The sequence below is a fragment of the Pristiophorus japonicus genome, chromosome 5, assembly GCF_044704955.1.
Source record: "Pristiophorus japonicus isolate sPriJap1 chromosome 5, sPriJap1.hap1, whole genome shotgun sequence".
Taxonomy (NCBI): domain Eukaryota; kingdom Metazoa; phylum Chordata; class Chondrichthyes; family Pristiophoridae; genus Pristiophorus; species Pristiophorus japonicus.
The window spans coordinates 128,754,426-128,774,439 of NC_091981.1; the positions used below are offsets into that span (position 1 = coordinate 128,754,426).

At 44.4% G+C, this 20,014-nt stretch overlaps 1 protein-coding gene across 1 annotated transcript in view; it reads left to right on the top strand.

The window, feature by feature from the left end:
- Positions 1–19,695, top strand: part of igf2bp3 (insulin-like growth factor 2 mRNA binding protein 3) — a 208,836-nt gene extending 189,141 nt beyond the window's left edge. Inside the window, exons 15-16 of the mRNA XM_070880958.1 lie at positions 7,794–7,907; positions 17,687–19,695. Coding sequence (XP_070737059.1) covers positions 7,794–7,907; positions 17,687–17,785 — 213 coding nt within the window. The 3' untranslated portion in view covers positions 17,786–19,695. The remainder of the gene's footprint in view (positions 1–7,793; positions 7,908–17,686) is intronic.
- Positions 19,696–20,014: the final 319 nt, after the last annotated feature.

Sequence of the window (20,014 nt, forward strand, 5' to 3'; positions counted from 1 at the left end):
CTCTTGAAGATCACTTAAAAACTTTAGGATCACTGATAAACTTGTAAAGTTACAAAAGTTACAAAACAGTTTCAATGTGAAAAATCTTACACTGAAGAACACTTAAACTTCAGGATCACTTTTTAGGTGCAAAATTAAATAAGATACAAAAAAATGTGAGAGCATTTACACTATAAGATCACTTATAAGTTGTAAAGTTACAAAACTTACAAAACAATTTCAATTTGAAAAATGCTAATACAGTTCCATCAAGAATGAGAACAAAAGCAGCAAAGAAAGGCTGCAACAATCTCTCATCCATATCTCAGTGAATGTTCACTTCCTCATGGGGGTGTCATTTGATTGGCCGGGCTGTGTGCCCTTATTGCAGCAGCTACCTCAACCAGGCCCTCCCTGACGGCCTGTGCCGTCGATTGCACTCCCTCGGACATTCCCTCCCTAAGTTCCGGTGTCATTTCTTCTATTTCTCCCGTCAGGATCGTTAACTCTTCACCCACTGCACTGACGCCACCGATGAGTGATCGGGTAAGCTCATTGGTCTCCATACCCAATGCCACAACCTGAGCCGCATCTGTTGCACGCTGCATCTCAGGAGAGCGTGTCTCCAATCTCCTTCTCCTCTGTCTCGTGGCACCACTACACAGGGAGGCGCGGGCTGGGGACTGTGAGACGCTCTGTGTTCCAGACGGCAGAACTAGAGCGAGAGGCTCGGGCTGGAACGGTAGGATGCTCTGGTGTGTTGCACACAGCAGTACTAGAGAGAGAGTTTCAGGCTGGGATGGTGGGGTGCTCGGTGTTCCAGACGACAGCAATCGAGTGCGAGCCATGGGCTGGGATGTTGGACGAATGGGTGTAAACTGCTCCATGATATCAGCAGCAGCACTGGGACCTGCAGCGTTGGAATCAAAACCATAGTAGGTGGAACCAGAACCTATGCGAGAGGGAGGCGCAGGCTCAGACGGTAGTGCACTGACTGTAGAAACATAGAAAACATAGAAAATAGGTGCAGGAGTAGGCCATTCGGCCCTTCGAGCCTGCACCGCCATTCAACAAGATCATGGCTGATCACCCACCCCAGCACCTGCCCGCTCCCTCCACACCCCCCGACCACCCCCCCCCCCCCAGCTGCAAGGACCACATCCAACTCCCTCCCGAACATATCCAATGAACTGGCATCAACAACTCTCCGCGGCAGGGAACCCCACAGGCCAACAACTCCCCAGTGAAGAAGTCTCTCCCAATCCCAGCCCCAAACAGCCCACCCCCCATCCCATGAGCGTGCCCCCCCCCCCCCCCGCCCGCCCGGCTCCGGACCCACCCAACACCGGGAACACACCTCCCGCACCCAACCCGCCCCGTCCCGTCAGAATCCTTCCCAAATGCCGAACACCCCCGGATGTCGAGCCCCCAGCCCCAGCGACACCAACCACACCACATCCACCAACCGCCATCTGCGCAGTCAACCCGTCCACCCCACTCTGAACACTCCCTGCACCGAGGCATAGAGCCCACAGGCCCGCCCCGCCAACACACTTCGCCCCCCCCCCCCCCCCCCCAGACCTCCACTGCAATGTGGCCCCTCCTGTCCCCCGCCCTGGGTTTCTCCGCCCCCATCTCCCCTCAACATCCCTCTGCCTCCCCGCACAGGCTCCCATCTTGTGGGCGGTAACCTTCTGGGGCAGGGAATTTTAGCCCCCAGCGTGGAAGTCCTGCTCCCGTCGCAGAATTGGCCTTACCACCCCTCAATGGAAGCAGAGTGCAATTTCCCACACTCCACTTCCTTTGGGGGCAGTTACCGGGGTACGACTGGATGCTCCTGTGACAGTTTGAACTGGTGCTCTCCACTCTCCCGTCCTGTGACAGTTTGTAGAATGCTGCATTATACCAGCAGCACCACTGGGACCCACAACATCGGAATCAAAACCATGGAAGGTGGAACCAAGACCTCTACTAGGGGTTGAAACTCTGATGCCCCTTGATGGGGGCTCATAAACATTAATTTGGAAGCTCTCCCCTGCAGACATTTCAGTCATCGCTGCCATCATCCAGTCTGGTTCGTCCGCAGCTGGTTGTACTGGTTCTTGTTCTGTATCCTCAGGGTTGGCGGCAGCAGCATTATCATCATCATCATTTCTGCAAAATACATCAGAACGGTCAAATGTTTAACAGCAAGGTGGGGGGGGGGGGCATGGATGGGTGGCATGAGTACTCTCTCACATAGCAGGTTAGGCAGCAGGTTGATTTAAAGGGCCACGATGCATTTTCAGGACTTACCCTGTTCCTCGCGTGCGGGCCCAGCTTGTGCTGTACCAATTGCTTTTCTCCATGTACGACTCATCATAGCAGCTACCCTTTGTTCCAAGGGTGTCAGTGGATGCAGATTGGGTGTGCCTCCTCCTGTCTGAGTTGCCTCCCTTTTGTTGTGGGCCAATTTCTTCTGCAAAGAGTAAAATATAACTTTTTACAGAGTGTGTCAGTCTGCAAGGTGGGTCATACAGATAGCCAGGTTACAATTACGATTAAATTAAAAATGGGAAATACTATTTTCACTAACTACTTGACCAAGGTCGTGCCATTTCTTTTTACACTGACTTCCAGATCTCCTGGTATGCACCACTGCGCAGTAATCTTCTGCAACTTGGTTCCAGCGTTTCTTCATTTCTTTTGGTGGCACTTTTATGCGACCTCTGTGGCTGGTATCTAGCTCCTGCCATCTCTGCTCAATTACGTTGATTAATATCTCTACTTCCTCATGCAAGAAATTCTTTGTTCTTGGTGGACGTTGATCCATTGCAAAGTTGAATAGGCACTCTTATTTCTCCAAACACACAGTCCTTAATTTGCATGCACCAATGCAGCACCTGTTCTGCAAGTTTAGCAGTGAAAAACTGCACTCACTGATTTCAGCAGGTGATTTATTCAACAGTGCTGCTAAAAGCACTCCCTCACACACAAAAATATCTCAAAAATTAAATTACAAGCCTTTCCAGGGGTCCAAGAGACAAATCTTCACTTTTTCCTCCAGTCCCTTTAAAAATGGCCGAGTGCCAATGTTTGTTTCACACTGCGCGTGCACGCACGCTCCAACGCGCACACGCAGGGTTGCCGGCACGACGTTGGCTCATTTGAATTAGACCCGCCCCCCACTGCTTAGAGAATCGGCGTGAGTGTCTGGCTCCGCCCCCCGCTGTGATGTGCGCGCCATGCCAAGCTGAGTTCGAGCTCCGAGGAGCCGGAGAATTAAACAGTTTTTTTCCTGCACACTATTAGACGCAAAGAACAGGCGTCCAGCTCGGGGCTGCGCCGTTTTCGGCGCGGCCCGAAACTTGGGGCCAGTATCTTTGGCATTTCAGTATCATCTGAGATTATCTTGCTCCTGCCTTATTAGGCTAATCCCTCTCTTAAATCTCCTTTTGTTGCTTATGTGCCTATAGAATACTTCAGTATTTTTAAATATACTTTGATATTTTAATTTCATATTTGCTGGTTGTTTTCTTAATTGTCTTTTTAACATTTTTTCTAAACTCATAGGGCTAGATTTTCCACTTTTGTACTTGGTGCCCAAAAATGGGCGTTATTTCCGGCAGTATGGGTGGTAAAAAAGGGTTTTCAGATCGCCGTCTTCTCACCCATTCTCAAAGCACCTAGTCTCCATTTTTGATAATTGCCGTTACTGCGAGCAATATGAAATGGGCGGTTGCGTTAAATCTCGCTCACTTTCTGCCGTAAAGTGTCACCGACCATAGCAACGCTCGATTCCTGCGATTCAGGAGGGCAAGGGTCATCATGACATGCGCAGAAGAGGAGACAGAGGGAGAGGGAGCTCGAGGGACTGAAGGCATGTGTGGCTGTGGTGTGTTCTTGTTTGGCTGTTGTGGGAGGCACGGGGGAGATTCACCAGTAGCAAAAAGCCTACTAAGCACCAAGAACATAGTTGGCACCGAGTTTTTATCCAACAAATAAGATATAACATGGAAGGGATGGTGGAGGCCCTGGAGCTGGTAGCCAGGAACACTGATGACAGCGGGCTCCCAGTGGTCTGGGAGCATGGCACTGCACCCCAAGGTGCCGCATCCTCATTGCCAACCAAACAAGAGCCAGCAGCAATATCTTGCTTCTGGCTCAGAGCACGTTCCCACCTTGGGACTGTCCTCTCCCATATCCAGCAGTGTTTTGGCCGTCATCACCCCGCCCCCACCCCCCAAATGAAGCATCGCCTGAGGAGCTCCTTGGCCAGGCGGTTTGGAGTCAAGAGGGGAAGGGGATAGAGGTGGGGGGGAGAAACGGGGTGGGGGGGAGAAATACTTATGATTTCAGACAAATGTTCGGTTAAATGTTTTTTATTTAACGAAACCTTGTTGCGCATTGGCTCAGATATCTGCACCGTTACACGCTGGTGATTCCTTAACATCAAAGGGTATAATGACACTTAACTTCAATCAACTTAAACTTTAACTGTCACCAAGGTGATGCCCACCATTGATGGAGCACCTGCACACCCAGCAGTGTGTCAGCCTTGTAAATAACACCAATGTTCTTTCAGGCAAAGCGATCATTGATGAGCTCCTGACATAAGGCTCTTGCAGTTATCATGCCAACACGGGCCCTTTCATGCGGTCTACAGGGGCGTGAGGGCATGGCTTCAGCGTCCGCCTCCTCGTTCTCTTTCTGGTGACGTGGACTCTCAGACTCATCAAGCAATTCTTGTCCCCTCCTGATAATTAAGTTGTGCAGCATGGAGCACAGCGCCACGAATTGAACTACCTGCTCAGGGTGGTATTGGAGCATGCCTCCTGAGTGGTCCAGGCATCTAAAGCGCTGCTTAAGCATGGCAATGGTTTTCTCCACGATATTGCGAGTGGCTCTGTGGCTCTCGTATTGTCTCTCAAATTCGGTGTGGGTATCACGCAGGGGGATCATCAGCCAGGTGGCGAGCCATATCCTTTGTCACCAAGCATCCAACATTGACCCTGTGGCTCATTGTTAAACAGTGCTCTCACCCAGGATGTGAGCATCATGGGTGCTACCCAGAAATTGAGCATTCACTGCCAGTATAATTTGCTGATGGTCGACAATCAGTTGGACATTCAGGGAGTGGAATCCCTTGTGGTTCCTGAAAACCTCTGCATCCTGAAAAGGTGCCCGCATCACGATGTCCGTACAGTCTATTGCTCCTTGCACCTTGGGGAAGTTTGCAATTCTGGAGAATCCTAGAGCCCTCTGTGCCTCCCTGGTCATAGGGAAGCTGATCAAGTCCCTCCTGCTTCAGTGACCTGTCTAATGCAGCAATGTGTGGTAGACTGGGAAAGTCTGCAAATGTCGCTAGCTGTGGCCTGAAAAGAACCCGAGGTGTAGAACGACATTGCGGTGGTGAATTTGACCTCGTCAGACAGTGCAGTACTGATGGTGCTGGCAGGCTGCAGATCTCCCCTCAGCAGCTGGCATACCTCAGTGATAACCTCTTTGTGGAAGCGCAGTCTCCGAAGGCAGGTGATATCGGGCAAGTCGAGGTAAGAATGCTTCTCCCTGTACTTGTGGGGGGATGTAACATCTGGTCTTCCTCATCAGTTTGGCATGTCTTACATTGGGCATATAATGCTGTGGAGCGTACCTTCAGCGATCTCACGTCTGCTGCATGTAATTGGTCATCAAGAGAAAGAACAGGCCCCATTGCAATAGCTCTCTGATTTCCACCAATTGATCACAAACAATGAATTTCCCAACAAAGACACCTATTAAATTCCAATCGGTCACAGTATGGTAAAGATGTTTGTGGAGATGTTCACATCAACTCCAACGACCTGCAGAGTACATCCGAACTCCCCCGAGGTTGAAGCACAGCAGCCTTTTAAAGGATGCGACATGTGATGTAGAACATGGTGTCCATAACGCTGTGATTAGTTCCAGTTAGTTCCACTTTTTCTGGCCAGTTTTTTTTGGGCAAGTGATATTGTGGGCGATATATGTGCGAGGTGGTGAAAGTGACGCTGGGTGATCTCATGCTGCTAATTTTGGTAAATATGCTCTTTACGACAAAACAAAATGGGCGGGCAGTATTATTGAATCTCGGCGTTAAATCAGTGCAGAAATGAATGCTGGGCGATATTATGGACGCTGATTTCACCCATTCTGATGATTCTGCCCAAAAGAAGTGGGCGGGCGTTATTATTTTTTCCCGGCGTTAAACACATGGGGAAAGTAACGCTTGCCAATAAGTTTCCAAAAAATGCCCCGTCAGTTTTCATTGTGTGGCTAAATGGGTGATATCTAGGCGCTATATATCATTTCAACGGTAAAGTAGACGTTAAGTATGCAAAAAAAAGTGGAGGTTCTAGCCCATATTTTCTTTTGTCAGCCTATCCTTTATTGTTTATGTACTTTACATGTGGCTTTTTCTTGGATTCAGTTATATCCTCGCTTCTTTATTTATCCATGGCATATCTTTCTTAGTTAGCTTGTTCTTTGTTTTAGTGGAATATATTTCTCCTGAACTCTATCAATCTCTCATTTAAATATTGCCCACTGCTGTTCTACCTCTTTTTCAATATTTTTTTCTATCCTTATTTTTACCTTCCTTAGCTCTATCTGCATTCCCTCATAATTGACTTATTTTCCCAATCTATTACTTTGCATTATCTATATATCTCAATCATTATCTGAAACCTTACTTTGTGATCACTACTCCTTGGATATTCTCTCACGCTTCCTTCTCTTATCTGTTCTGGGTCATTACCCATTACTAGGTCTAATAGTGTTTCCTCCATTGTTGGGCTTCTTGCATATTGGGCCAGTAAAATGTCTTGTTGTACACTCTTAAGAACTTAAGAAATAGGAGCAGGAATAGGTCATTTGGCCCTTCGAGCCTTGCACCACCATTTAATAAGATCATGGCTGATCTGATCTTGGACTCAGCTCCACTTCCCTGCCTGCTCCCCCTAACTCTTCACTCCCTTATCGCTCAAAAAATTTGTCTATCTCCACCTTAAGTATATTCAATGACCCAGCCTCCACAGTTCTCTGGGGCAGAGAATTCTACAGATTTACGACCCTCTGAGAAGAAATTCCCCCTCCTCAACTCCGTTCTAAATGGGCGACCCCTTATTCCGAAACTATGCCCCCAGTTCATCTCTTCCATCCCCTTCTTCCCTTTCACTCCCTCCCCTGGCCAGTTTATTTACAAGTAGTTGTAATTCCCCCGTGATTATGATTCTATGTTTTTTTTTACTCCTTTCATGTATTTGCCGACATATTTCTCCCTCCACTTCCTTTCCTCTATTTGGTCTTTAGCATACCCCTAATAGCGTGACAAACCCCTTTATATCTTTTATTTCAATCCATCTCTGTTAGTTATGCCTTTAACACTAAGGCCATCCATGCCCATATCCTGAGATGTATTGTACTGCTGCAGTATGGATTGCCTTGGTCATCAATTGCTTCTGATTTCAGTCTTGTGTGTTACATGTCACAAATGCTAAATCATCCAGTATTTTGTTTACTTGTTACCATTGTCTTGTCTTAAATTATTTGGTGTGGGGAATCTAAATTTAGAACATTTTATAAAGGCTAAATCATGACTGTCTTAAGGCCTCATCAGTAGCTTCAAGCATTATATTACAAACTCTTTGAAATAATACTCTTCAGATCTTGCAGTTAATTCATTCACTTGCATCAATTAAAAGACAGTTTTTTTCCTACACACACACGTGTGTGTGTGTAGGAGTGTGTGTGTGTGTGTGTGTGTGTGTGTGTGTGTGTGTGTGTATGTGAATAAATTCAATATATTTTGTTTTAAGGTAAATGAACTGCAGAACCTGACCAGTGCAGAGGTGGTAGTTCCTCGTGATCAAACGCCAGATGAAAATGACCAGGTTATTGTAAAAATAACTGGTCACTTCTTTGCAAGTCAGGTAAGGCATTGTAATTGCCCTAACTTTCACTTTCCTCTCGATTCATGACTTGCATATTGTTACTATCCACCTTTGGCCACGATCCATAAACTACTCAATCTTTGGCAGGAATGTTTCTATGTACACATGTTGCCTTACTTTCAATATTTTATGGTGGACCTCGCTACAGGGGTAGGGGAAGACTGTTTATTTCCAACTGCGCCTCTAGGGATCACTTATTTGGTCCAATTTGACCATTATATCCAAGTAATTGAGCTGAATTAATGATGGCAGTGAGATTATTCTGGAGTAAAATGCAATTTGAGGTGGATGAATTCTTCCATTGATGAGCAGAGTTTTTATTTTTTTTCAAAAATTTGTGATTACTACTTAAACCTGCACCAAAGTCAAGAAGAGGAATATGCAAACTGTACAGTTTGGAAAATGAGCTAGAGTTGCTTTAAAAAGTAGAAATGCCATACTTCTTTCTGTGACTGATTTTATATAATGTGATTTTAAAGATCACTCCTTGGAGTGGTCATAGATGGTTATCCTGAGTTAGGACATAGATGGATGTGCACCTGAGCCACAAATTTATTTTGACATTTTCTCTGCTACAAGTGAACACCACTTGGAAAACACACGGGTGTGCTGCTACATAAATGTAATTTGTAACAGTAGATTTGAAATATTACTTCAAACTAATCTTGAGGGTAGGACAAAAAGGACACTAGATATGTATAGCAATTTGCCCCATCATCTTTCATATGTTAAGATTCTTCCCATTGCAGCATTACATAGGATATACGGCACAGAAATAGGCCATTCGGCCCAACCAGTCCATGTATTAAACTCCACTCGAGCCTCCTCTTGTCTTTCCTCATCTAAATCTATCAGCATAACCCTCTATTCCCTTCTCTCTCATATGCTTGTCTAGCCTCCCCTTAAATGCATCTATACTATTCGCTTCAACCACTCCCTGTGGTAGCAAGTTCCACATTATCACCACTCTTTGGGCAAAGAAGTTTCATCTGAATTACCTATTGGATTTCTTGGTGACTATCTTAGACTGATGGCTTCTAGTTATGCCTCTAACTGATCCTTAACTGATTGCAGCATTTTCACCTCCACTTCACTATCTGGAAATGTATTCAGTTTGTTCACTTTATTGGGAGAATCTCCAAATATTGGTCACTTTACTAGTTTAAACCTGCCTAATCTTGCAATATCGGAGTATTTTAAGTTTAATTGCAAGAACGTTACTTTGCATCCTCTATCTGACTTTTGAGGCAAGAAAGAACTTGCATTACAAGTATCTGTCACATCTTTGCGATATCTCAAAGGATGTCACAGCCAATAAATCCTTGTGTATGTGAGTTTTAAAGTCCCTACATTATTTCTGTCTGTTATTTATCCTTAACCCCCAACTCGTGTGCACGGCCACTCCCTCAATCTTACCATCTCTCGTGGCCTCGCTACTCCCACTGTGTCAATCGCAGATAAGACCGTCTCTGACCACTTCATCGTATCCCACACCACTCGCATCCCACTTCCACCCCCACCCCGCAACCCTACCTCCATCTTTGTCTGCCCCTGGGAAAAAACTCTCTCTTCACTCTTACAACTGCACTTATGAACTCCCAACTGTCCAGCCTTTGGCCCTCCATTCACCATGACATTTCTGCAGCTACCGATCTGCTCACTCACACCCTCACCACCACCTTTGATGCCCTAGTCCCTGTTAAAACAATTACTCTCTCTCACCCTGGCTGTTCCGCCTCATACAGCCCTGATCTTCACTCACTTAGGTCCAAGGGGCGCGGACTTGAACGGATATGGTGAAAAACTGGTTTAGCCATTCACCAACAGATCTGGCTGGATCACATAAAGCATTTTTAAGGTCCTGCTCTCATGTGCCAAAATGATTCTGGAATGTAAAGATAAACCCAGACTTCTATTCACCAATGCTAACCATCTTTTTTAAACGCCTCTCCCCAGTCTCCACCCTCACCTCCATCAATAAGTGTGAGGAGCTCATGGACTTCTTTGGATCGTCTCAATCTTAGAAACATTCAGCCGCCTCTGCCTCTTCCCTTTCTTTCCCAAACCCATTGGACCAAACTTCCTCTGAGGATCACCCCTGCCCCGAGCCCTGACCTCACATCTTTCTCCAGTTTCTCTCTGATCTCCCCTCGTGACCCGTCACCCTCTCCTTCAAATCTGCCATCATCATCCCTCTCAAAAAAAAACAACCCTCGACCCCTCTGTCCTTACAAACTACCGCCCCATCTCCAACCTCCCTTTTCTCTCCAAAGTCCTTGAATGTGTTGTCCCCAACCAAAGTTGTGCCCATCTTTCCTGCAATTCTATGTTTGAATCCCTCCAATCCGGTTAACGTGCCTGCCACAGCACTGAACAGCTCACATCAAAGTTACAAATGACATCCTTGGACTGTAACAAAGGCAAACTATCCCTCCTTGTCCTTCTGTACTTGTCTGCAGTCTTTGACACTGGTGACCACTCTGTCATTCTCCAACACCTCTCCACCGTTGTCCAGCTGGGTGGGACTGCACTTGCCTGGTTCCATTCTTATCTATCTAATCGTAGCCAGAGAATTACCTGTTCCATTCCCCACATCATTGTCTCTGGTGTCCCCCAAGGATCTATCCACTATGCTGAGAATGACGTGAGTAGCACATGTAGCGAGTTGGTCGTACTGCAGGTAAAGGGTCCACAGCCAGATAGGGAATGGAAGACCAGCAGGAAGAGCAGTGCAAGGAAGGTAATGCAGGGGTCCCCTGTGGTCATCCCCCTGCAAAACAGATACACTGCTTTGAGTACTGTTGAGGGGGATGACTCATCAGTGGAGGGCAGCAGCAGCCAAGTTCATGGCACCGTGGCTGGCTCTGTTGCACAGGAGGGCAGGAAAAATAGTGGGATAGTGATAGGGGATTCAATTGTAAGGGGAATAGATGGGCGTTTCTGCGGCCGCAATCGAGACTCCAGAATGGTATGTTGCCTCCCTGGTGCAAGGGTCAAGGATGTCTCGGAGTGGGTGCAGGACATTCTAAAAAGGGAGGGAGAACGGCCAGTTGTCGTGGTGCACATTGGTACCAACGACATAGGTAAAAAAAGGGATGAGGTCCTACGAAACGAATTTAAGGAGCTAGGAGCTAAATTAAAAAGTAGGACCTCAAAAGTAGTAATCTTGGGATTGCTACCAGTGTCACGTGCTAGTCAGAGTAGGAATCGCAGGATAGCGCAGGTGAATACGTGGCTTGAGCAGTGGTGCAGCAGGGAGGGATTCAAATTCCTGGGGCATTGGAACCGGTTCTGGGGGAGGTGGGACCAGTACAAACCAGATGGTCTGCACCTGGGCAGGACTGGAACCAATGTCCTAGGGGGAGTGTTTGCTAGTGCTATTGGGGAGGAGTTAAACTAATATGGCAGGGGGATGGGAACCTATGCAGGGAGACAGAGGGAAACAAAAAGGAGACAAAAGCAAAAGACAGAAAGGAGATGAGGAAAAGTGGAGGGCAGAGAAACCTAAGGCAAAGAACAAAAAGGGCCACTGTACAGCAAAATTCTAAAAGGACAAAGGGTATTAAAAAAACAAGCCTGAAGGCTTTGTGTCTTAATGCAAGGAGTATCCGTAATAAAGTGGATGAATTAACTGTGCAAATAGATGTTAACAAATGTGATGTGATTGGGATTACAGAGATGTGGCTCCAGGATGATCAGGGCTGGGAACTCAACATCCAGGGGTATTCAACATTCAGGAAGGATAGAATAAAAGGAAAAGGAGGTGGGGTAGCATTGCTGATTAAGGAGGAGATTAATGCAATAGTTAGGAAGGACATTAGCTTGGATGATGTGGAATCTATATGGGTAGAGCTGCAGAACACCAAAGGGCAAAAAACATTAGTGGGAGTTGTGTACAGACCTCCAAACAGTAGTAGTGATATTGGGGAAGGCATCAAACAGGAAATTAGGGGTGCATGCAATAAGGGTGCAGCAGTTATAATGGGTGACTTTAATATGCACATAGATTGGGCTAACCAAACTGGAAGCAATACGGTGGAGGAGGATTTCCTGGAGTGCATAAGGGATGGTTTTCTAGACCAATATGTCGAGGAACCAACTAGGGGGGAGGCCATCTTAGACTGGGTGTTGTGTAATGAGAGAGGATTAATTAGCAATCTCGTTGTGCGAGGCCCCTTGGGGAAGAGTGACCATAATATGGTGGAATTCTGCATTAGGATGGAGAATGAAACAGTTAATTCAGAGACCATGGTCCAGAACTTAAAGAAGGGTACTTTGAAGGTATGAGGCGTGAATTGGCTAGGATAGATTGGCGAATGATACTTAAGGGGTTGACTGTGGATGGGCAATGGCAGACATTTAGAGACCGCATGGATGAACTACAACAATTGTACATTCCTGTCTGGCGTAAAAATAAAAAAGGGAAGGTGGCTCAACCGTGGCTATCAAGGGAAATCAGGGATAGTATTAAAGCCAAGGAAGTGGCATACAAATTGGCCAGAAATAGCAGCGAACCCGGGGACTGGGAGAAATTTAGAACTCAGCAGACGAGAACAAAGGGTTTGATTAGGGCAGGGAAAATGGAGTACGAGAAGAAGCTTACAGGGAACATTAAGACGGATTGCAAAAGTTTCTATAGATATGTAAAGAGAAAAAGGTTAGTAAAGACAAACGTAGGTCCCCTGCAGTCAGAATCAGGGGAAGTCATAACGGGGAACAAAGAAATGGCGGACCAATTGAACAAGTACTTTGGTTCGGTATTCACTAAGGAGGACACAAACAATCTTCCGGATATAAAAGGGGTCAGAGGGTCTAGTAAGGAGGAGGAGCTGAGGGAAATCCTTATTAGTCGGGAAATTATGTTGGGGAAATTGATGGGATTGAAGGCCGATAAATCCCCAGGGCCTGATGGACTGCATCCCAGAGTACTTAAGGAGGTGGCCTTGGAAATAGCAGATGCATTGACAGTCATTTTCCAACATTCCATTGACTCTGGATCAGTTCCTATCGAGTGGAGGGTAGCCAATGTAACCCCAATTTTTAAAAAAGGAGGGAGAGAGAAAACAGGGAATTATAGACCGGTCAGCCTGACATCGGTAGTGGGTAAAATGATGGAATCAATTATTAAGGATGTCATAGCAGCGCATTTGGAAAGAGGTGACATGATAGCTCCAAGTCAGCATGGATTTGTGAAAGGGAAATCATGCTTGACAAATCTTCTGGAATTTCTTGAGGATGTTTCCAGTAGAGTGGACAAGGGAGAACCAGTTGATGTGGTATATTTGGACATTCAGAAGGATTTAGACAAGGTCCCACACAAGAGATAATGTGCAAAGTTAAAGCACATGGGATTGGGGGTAGTGTGCTGACATGGATTGAGAACTGGTTGTCAGATAGGAAGCAAGGAGTAGGAGTAAATGGGTACTTTTTCAGAATGGCAGGCAGTGACTAGTGGGGTACCGCAAGGTTCTGTGCTGGGGCCCCAGCTGTTTACACTGTACATTAATGATTTAGACGAGGGGATTAAATGTAGTATCTCCAAATTTGCGGATGACACTAAGTTGGGTGGCAGTGTGACTGCGAGGAGGAGCGACTTGGATAGGTTAGGTGAGTGGGCAAATGCATGGCAGATGAAGTATAATGTGGATAAATGTGAGGTTATTCACTTTGGTGGTAAAAACAGAGACACAGACTATTATCTGAATGGTGACAGATTAAGAAAAGGGGAGGTGCAACGAGACCTGGGTGTCATGGTACATCAGTCATTGAAGGTTGGCATGCAGGTACAGCAGGCGGTTAAGAAAGCAAATGGCATGTTGGCCTTCATAGCGAGGGGATTTGAGTACAGGGGCAGGGAGGTGTTGCTACAATTGTACAGGGCCTTGGTGAGGCCACACCTGGAGTATTGTGTACAGTTTTGGTCTCCTAACCTGAGGAAGGACATTCTTGCTATTGAGGGAGTGCAGCGAAGGTTCACCAGACTGATATCTGGGATGGCGGGACTGACCTATCAAGAAAGACTGGATCAACTGGGCTTATATACACTGGAGTTCAGAAGAATGAGAGGGGACCTCATAGAAACATTAAAAATTCTGATGGGTTTAGACAGGTTAGATGCAGGAAGAATGTTCCCAATGTTAGGGAAGTCCAGAACCAGGGGTCACAGTCTAAGGATAAGGGGTAAGCCATTTAGGACCGAGATGAGGAGAAACTTCTTCACCCAGAGAGTGGTGAACCTGTGGAATTCTCTACCACAGAAAGTTGTTGAGGCCAATTCACTAAATATATTCAAAAAGGAGTTAGATGAAGTCCTTGCTACTAGGGGGATCAAGGGGTATGGCGAGAAAGCAGGAATGGGGTACTGAAGTTGCATGTTCAGCCATGAACTCATTGAATGGCGGTGCAGGCTAGAAGGGCCAAATGGCCTACTCCTGCACCTATTTTCTATGTTTCTATCCATGGCCCCCTCCTTTTTCTCATCTATGTATCGCCCCTTCGCGACATGATCTGAAAACACTGTCCATTTCCACATGTACGCTGACGACACCTAGCTCTACCTCACTATCACTTCTTTCGACCCCTCCTCAGTCTCTAAATTGTCAGACTGCTTGTCCAACATCCAGTTCTGGAGGAGCAGAAATGTTCTCAATTGACTATTGGGATGACCGAAGCCATTGTTTTCGGTCCCCGCCACAAACTCCATTCCCTAGCCACTGACTCCATCCCTCTCACCAACTTCTGTCTGAGGCTGTTCAAACCTTGGTGTCCTATTTGACCCTGAAATGAGCTTTCGACCACATATCCGCAGCATAACAAAGACCGCCTATTTCCACTTCCATAACTTCGCCCTTGCCTCAGCTCATCCGCTGCTGTAGTCCTTATCCATGCCTTTGTTACCTCGAAACTTGACTATTCCAACGCACTCCTGGCTGGCCTCCCACATTCTATCCTACGTAAACTGGAGATGATCCAAAACTCGGCTGCCTGTCTCCTAACTCGCACCAAGTCCCACTCTGCCATCACCCCTGTGCTCGCTGACCTAAATTGGCTCCCGCATAAGCAACACCTCGATTTCAAAATTCTCATCCTTGTTTTCAAATCCCTCCATGGCCTCACCCCTCCCTATCTCTGTAATCTCCTCCAGCCCCACAACCCCCCAAGATTTCTGCGCTTCTGCCCTCTTGAGCATCCCTGATTATAATCGCTCAACCATTGAAGGCCATACCTTCTGTTGCCAAGGCCCTAAGCTCTGGAATTCTCTGCCTAAACCTCTCCGCCTCTCTAACTCTCCTCCTTCAAGACGTTCCTTGAAACCGACCTCTTCAATATCTTCCTCTCCAGAGCCAACACACTTTTTTAAGCTTACTAAATTAGTCAATGCACATTTTCCATTTTGATTATACTTCAGTCATTCCCCTTTTAGTCTCGACTTCTATTATTTCCCCAATTTTTTTATTATCTTGGGGACTCGCTTTTTCAAAACTACTCCTTTTAATTGTCCCTTTTTAATTTTTACTTCCCTTTTGCCTTGTCTCATTTTTTGTCTGTCCCATTCTCACAGGTGTTCGCTTTCACCTTGGCTTTTCTCCAGTGCTCCCCTTTAATGTTTTCCCTTCAGTTTTACTGTAGCTGATATTGCCTGTTTGAAAATACTTAATACTGCTATTTTATTAATTCCTGCCCCCCTTTAAATTTACCTGGTGGCTGAAAGTAGGGCTGTTCCCAGGTTTAGAATGAGCTGTGATGGCCAATTTGCCTTCCTGATCAATGATATTCATCTTGTGATGTTTGTGAATTTCCCAAAGATGCAATCTCTTTATGTAGTAAGTCATCCATATATTTTTTTTCATTTCACCTTTCCTTGTAGCCTAATAGCTAGCTGACGGAATCTATTGCTTACCTTAGCATATTTATCTTCAGCATCTGTGCACCTTTGAGTGAGAGAACTCTCTTGGGAAGCAGCATGCCAGTGATCCAGAAGTCCTCTGATGCAAACTAGTGACGGGCAAATTTTGGACTGATGTCAGGAAATTTGTGATGATCAACACACACAATGGACTTCTGAGTAGTGAAGAAAAATATGGAATTATTTAAACAGTGATGCCGTGATGCGAGGAGGCTGGAGATGGTATTGTAGGGTCTTTCTGGAAGAATGAGCTGTGATGGCAAATTTTGCCTTCCTGATCAATGTTATTCGTCTTGTGATTCTTGTGAATTTCCCAAAGATGCAATTGCTTCATGTCACTCCAATCTAAACAGCTACCATCTCTTTATATTTTGAGTCCACTTTTAAGCCTTCTTGCCCTGTCTTCTCTGACCTTAAATGTAGCCGTGCTAAAACAGTCAATGTTTGTTTTTCTTTCATGCTAAACGCTTACTTTTCCCTCCACTCTACTATCCTGCAAGGCCAAATGTGGTAGATTTGATTACAGCTCCCATATTTGGGGAGGCGACTCTTGCATTTCACATTCCTTAAAAAGGTACAATAGATGATCTTTCTCTCCTCCTCTCTTTCCCCCCCCCCTCTCTTCCCCCCCCCCCCCCGCCTTTCCATGGATAGCCTCCAAATTCTATAGCAACATTTTTTGTTTGTCTCTACTTTATTAATACAATTCTGGTCAGTGCGACTCTGAATTCTCTCCTTTTTTGTTCTATAGACCCTATAGTCTATCTTGCTTGCTCTTCTATCTCCGTACATTCTCATCTCTTACTCTAACTCCTTTTTCCTGGATATCAAAACTGAAACTCCCAACCTCCCTCAGTCTGGCCTCCCACCTACAAACTTGAGGCTTTTGAAATCAAAGCATGGCATCATTTATTCACTACTCTTTTTTTAAGATACTCTTTCAACTTTGGTGCCTGGCCATTGGGTTTTGGGCTTTCACCTGAACTTCTCATTTTAAAAGAAAACTGCAAATGGGTAGTTTTTAAAAAATTGGGGCATGGGGTAAAATACAAGTATAAATTTGGGTACTTTTAATCTGAATTCCATAGGTGTAGATTGAGACTAGAGAAGCTGGGATTGTTCTCCTTAGAGCAGAGGTTATGAGGAGATTTAATAGAGGCATCAAATCATGAAGGCTTTTGATGGAGTAAATAAGGAGAAAGTATTTCCATTGGCAGAAGGATTGGTAACCAAGGACACCGATTTAAGGTACTTGACAAAAGCCAGAGGTGAGATGAGAATTATTTTTTACGCGTCGAGTTATTATGAACTGGAATGCACTGCCTGAAAGGCTATTTCAATAGTAACTTTCAAAAGGGAAATGGATGATTACTTTTAAGGAGAAAATTTGCATGGATATGGGAAAAGAGATGGGGAGTGGCACTAACTGGATAGTTTTTTCAAAGAGCTGGCACATTCATGATGGGCCGAATGGCCTTGTTCTGTGATGCACGATTCTATGATTTACAAACTTGTTTTTGAAATCTGACTTGGATGAATCTATATATTGTGTTCCAATGTATCAAATGTATTGGTTTATTATATGGAAGAAAGTTTTGTATATAATTATGGTTGTGGATGCAAGGACAAGAGCACTTTTTCTACATTTAAACTCGGGTTTATAGTGGATCTCTAATTTTAGTAATTAGTCTTTTGGTAACTTTTTGCGGTTTTTACTAATTCCTTTTAGAGTGGGAGGGGGAAGAGAATTCAGAACTTGCATATTCCACATTGATTAAATGAAGCTTGAGTTGCAGTTTAAGATTTGTGAAGTTTTCTTACAAAATAACTGATTTTTCTCTTTGATCTGTAGCTTGCTCAGCGAAAAATTCAAGAAATTTTGTCCCAAGTAAAAAGACAACAGCAACAAAAAACAGTGCAGAGTGGACAGCCCCAACCACGAAGAAAATAAAAAGTTCAGGATCTCCAATCCACCACAGAGACAGATGCCAGACCAAAGAGAGAGACAGACTGTGTAATCACAGACAGTTAAACCTGTCGCTGATAAAGAAGCATATGTTCCATCTTCCCCAGTCACCTTTATCGAGGACCAGGCAACCTATGAACCCTGTCTTTGTGCGAATGTATTCTTTAGGCGTTCAAGAAGAAACCTTGTGAAACCCAGCTTTAAATAAGGCCCTTTCACTTCCCTTCTTTTGTTCTAATTTCAAAACTTTATATTGCCTTGTTAGCTTTCCCAAAATTCTTAGATCTGTTGGGTTTAATGAAGCTTTCTCTTCTGATTTTTCACTGGTTACAAAAAGGCATTGCTCTTAATAGTTCCAATCGTTACAAAATCTTGAGATTTTCTTTGGGGAGGGGCTAAGGGAGTTGGCAAGATTGAGGCATCTGTCCCACCGTGCAAAATGGCTTTTTAAAATTGGGTTATTTTTACAAAGATTACTAAAACACTGCCATTAGAACCTAAGGGAAGTGTTGAATGGTGTTGGCCAGGGCATGAATTGATTATGCATTTTACTAAACTACCTCAGGCATTTAGTACCTCAATTGTTCCTTTTTTTCTGCTTATTTTGTATACTTTATAAAAGTAATAGTCAAGCATTTTATTTTTTTAATAAAAAAAAGTAAAATTTGATCAGCTAAAAGCCAGGAGCATTACAGAGAAAAATACAGAAGTAAATGTGTTGCTTCTAGCTGCTGGCTGATGGGAGTATTCGATAAATGATACTAGCCTCACTTTTCCTGAGGTCCACAACACCATCATTTGATCAAAATTCTGTGAATGTTTGAGACGCCGAATGATGCCAATATATACTAATAGCAGCAATGCCATTTTTTTCTTTTTAAGATAGGATGAAAGTGTTTATTTCCTATATTTGATTGATGGTACTTTTGGGAACAAAACAAGGAAGTGATGGCATGAGGCTGGGGTTGGGGAAAGAGGCTGCAAAATGGATTAGCTTTTAGTATAACTGGGTAATTTTAAATGCATGGACCCTTGGTGCCTTTGACCATCACTGCATCTTGATGCATAATGATGCAGTCTATTTGGACTTGGCCATTCTGTTCAAAGAGCAAGCTTCATCTTCAATTATTGGTAGAGCTATTAGATCTGTCTGGGTACACTTTGGCAGCCTTTGCTAGAGCGCACTCTGAATTTATTAAACCACACATTTAGATCACCATAATGGGGAGAAAAAAGTCAAATGCTGTTTGATCATTCTAAAATTGTTGAAAATAAATAAGAGTTTACATATGCAGCTGCTGTAGTGGGCTATGCTAAGCCACAGGGGAGGCTGTTAGTTTCAACAATCAGCCTTTCCTCTGAGCTTAATCAAAATGCAGCAGGGTTTATGCACATTCTACAAATAACCAGTATAGCAATAAATACATTAAAGGCCAGATTGACAGCCACAAAATGCTTTTGTTCCCCCACCCTCTCTCTCCGAATGTAGTCTGAACAGAATAAGCTAAAATAATTAATTTGTGGTAAAGTTGAAATGCTCCAGTTTCCTGAGTGAACCCAATTTCCATCTACCTCAGTGCTTTAAACGAAGGCAGTGCATATTTGGTGCATAAACACTGCTGTGTGTGGTCTGAGCAGAGCCATGCTATTACCTCTGAACCTTTTTGTGATTTTTTTTTTTGTGCATGAGATGATCCGAATCATCATGCTGCACTGAATTAGAGGGGCACAACTTGGCAAAACTATTTACTTCATCAATTTTTGATCTACCTCTTAGATACATTTAAATTAGAGGCATTTCTGCATAGGATAGGTTGATAATTTTTCCCAAGGATCATTTTTTGTACAGGTTAAACAATTTAAAAATGGTCTGAAGTGTTTTTTTGCCTACATATATTCATTACTAATTAAAAGTTCTCAAAGCTTATGTTGTAGCTTTAGCAAAATGGATTAATTCTCATTCTTTTGGCAGAGTGACTTCTCCATGTAGAGTTAGAAAGTGTTTTCTTACATAAAATTACTGAACTACAGAAGGTCATTTAATAGCTTAAATGAATTGACGTGAGGCTGAAAGGTCAGAGCCCACTTGTGTTTTTTTTCTTGCAAGTAACATTTGATAAATTGATTTACCATGGTTTTTGGTTTCATTGCTGCATTTACATTGCCTGATCTGCTGCTGTTGTATCATTAATTTTCTGGACTTATATAGTGAGA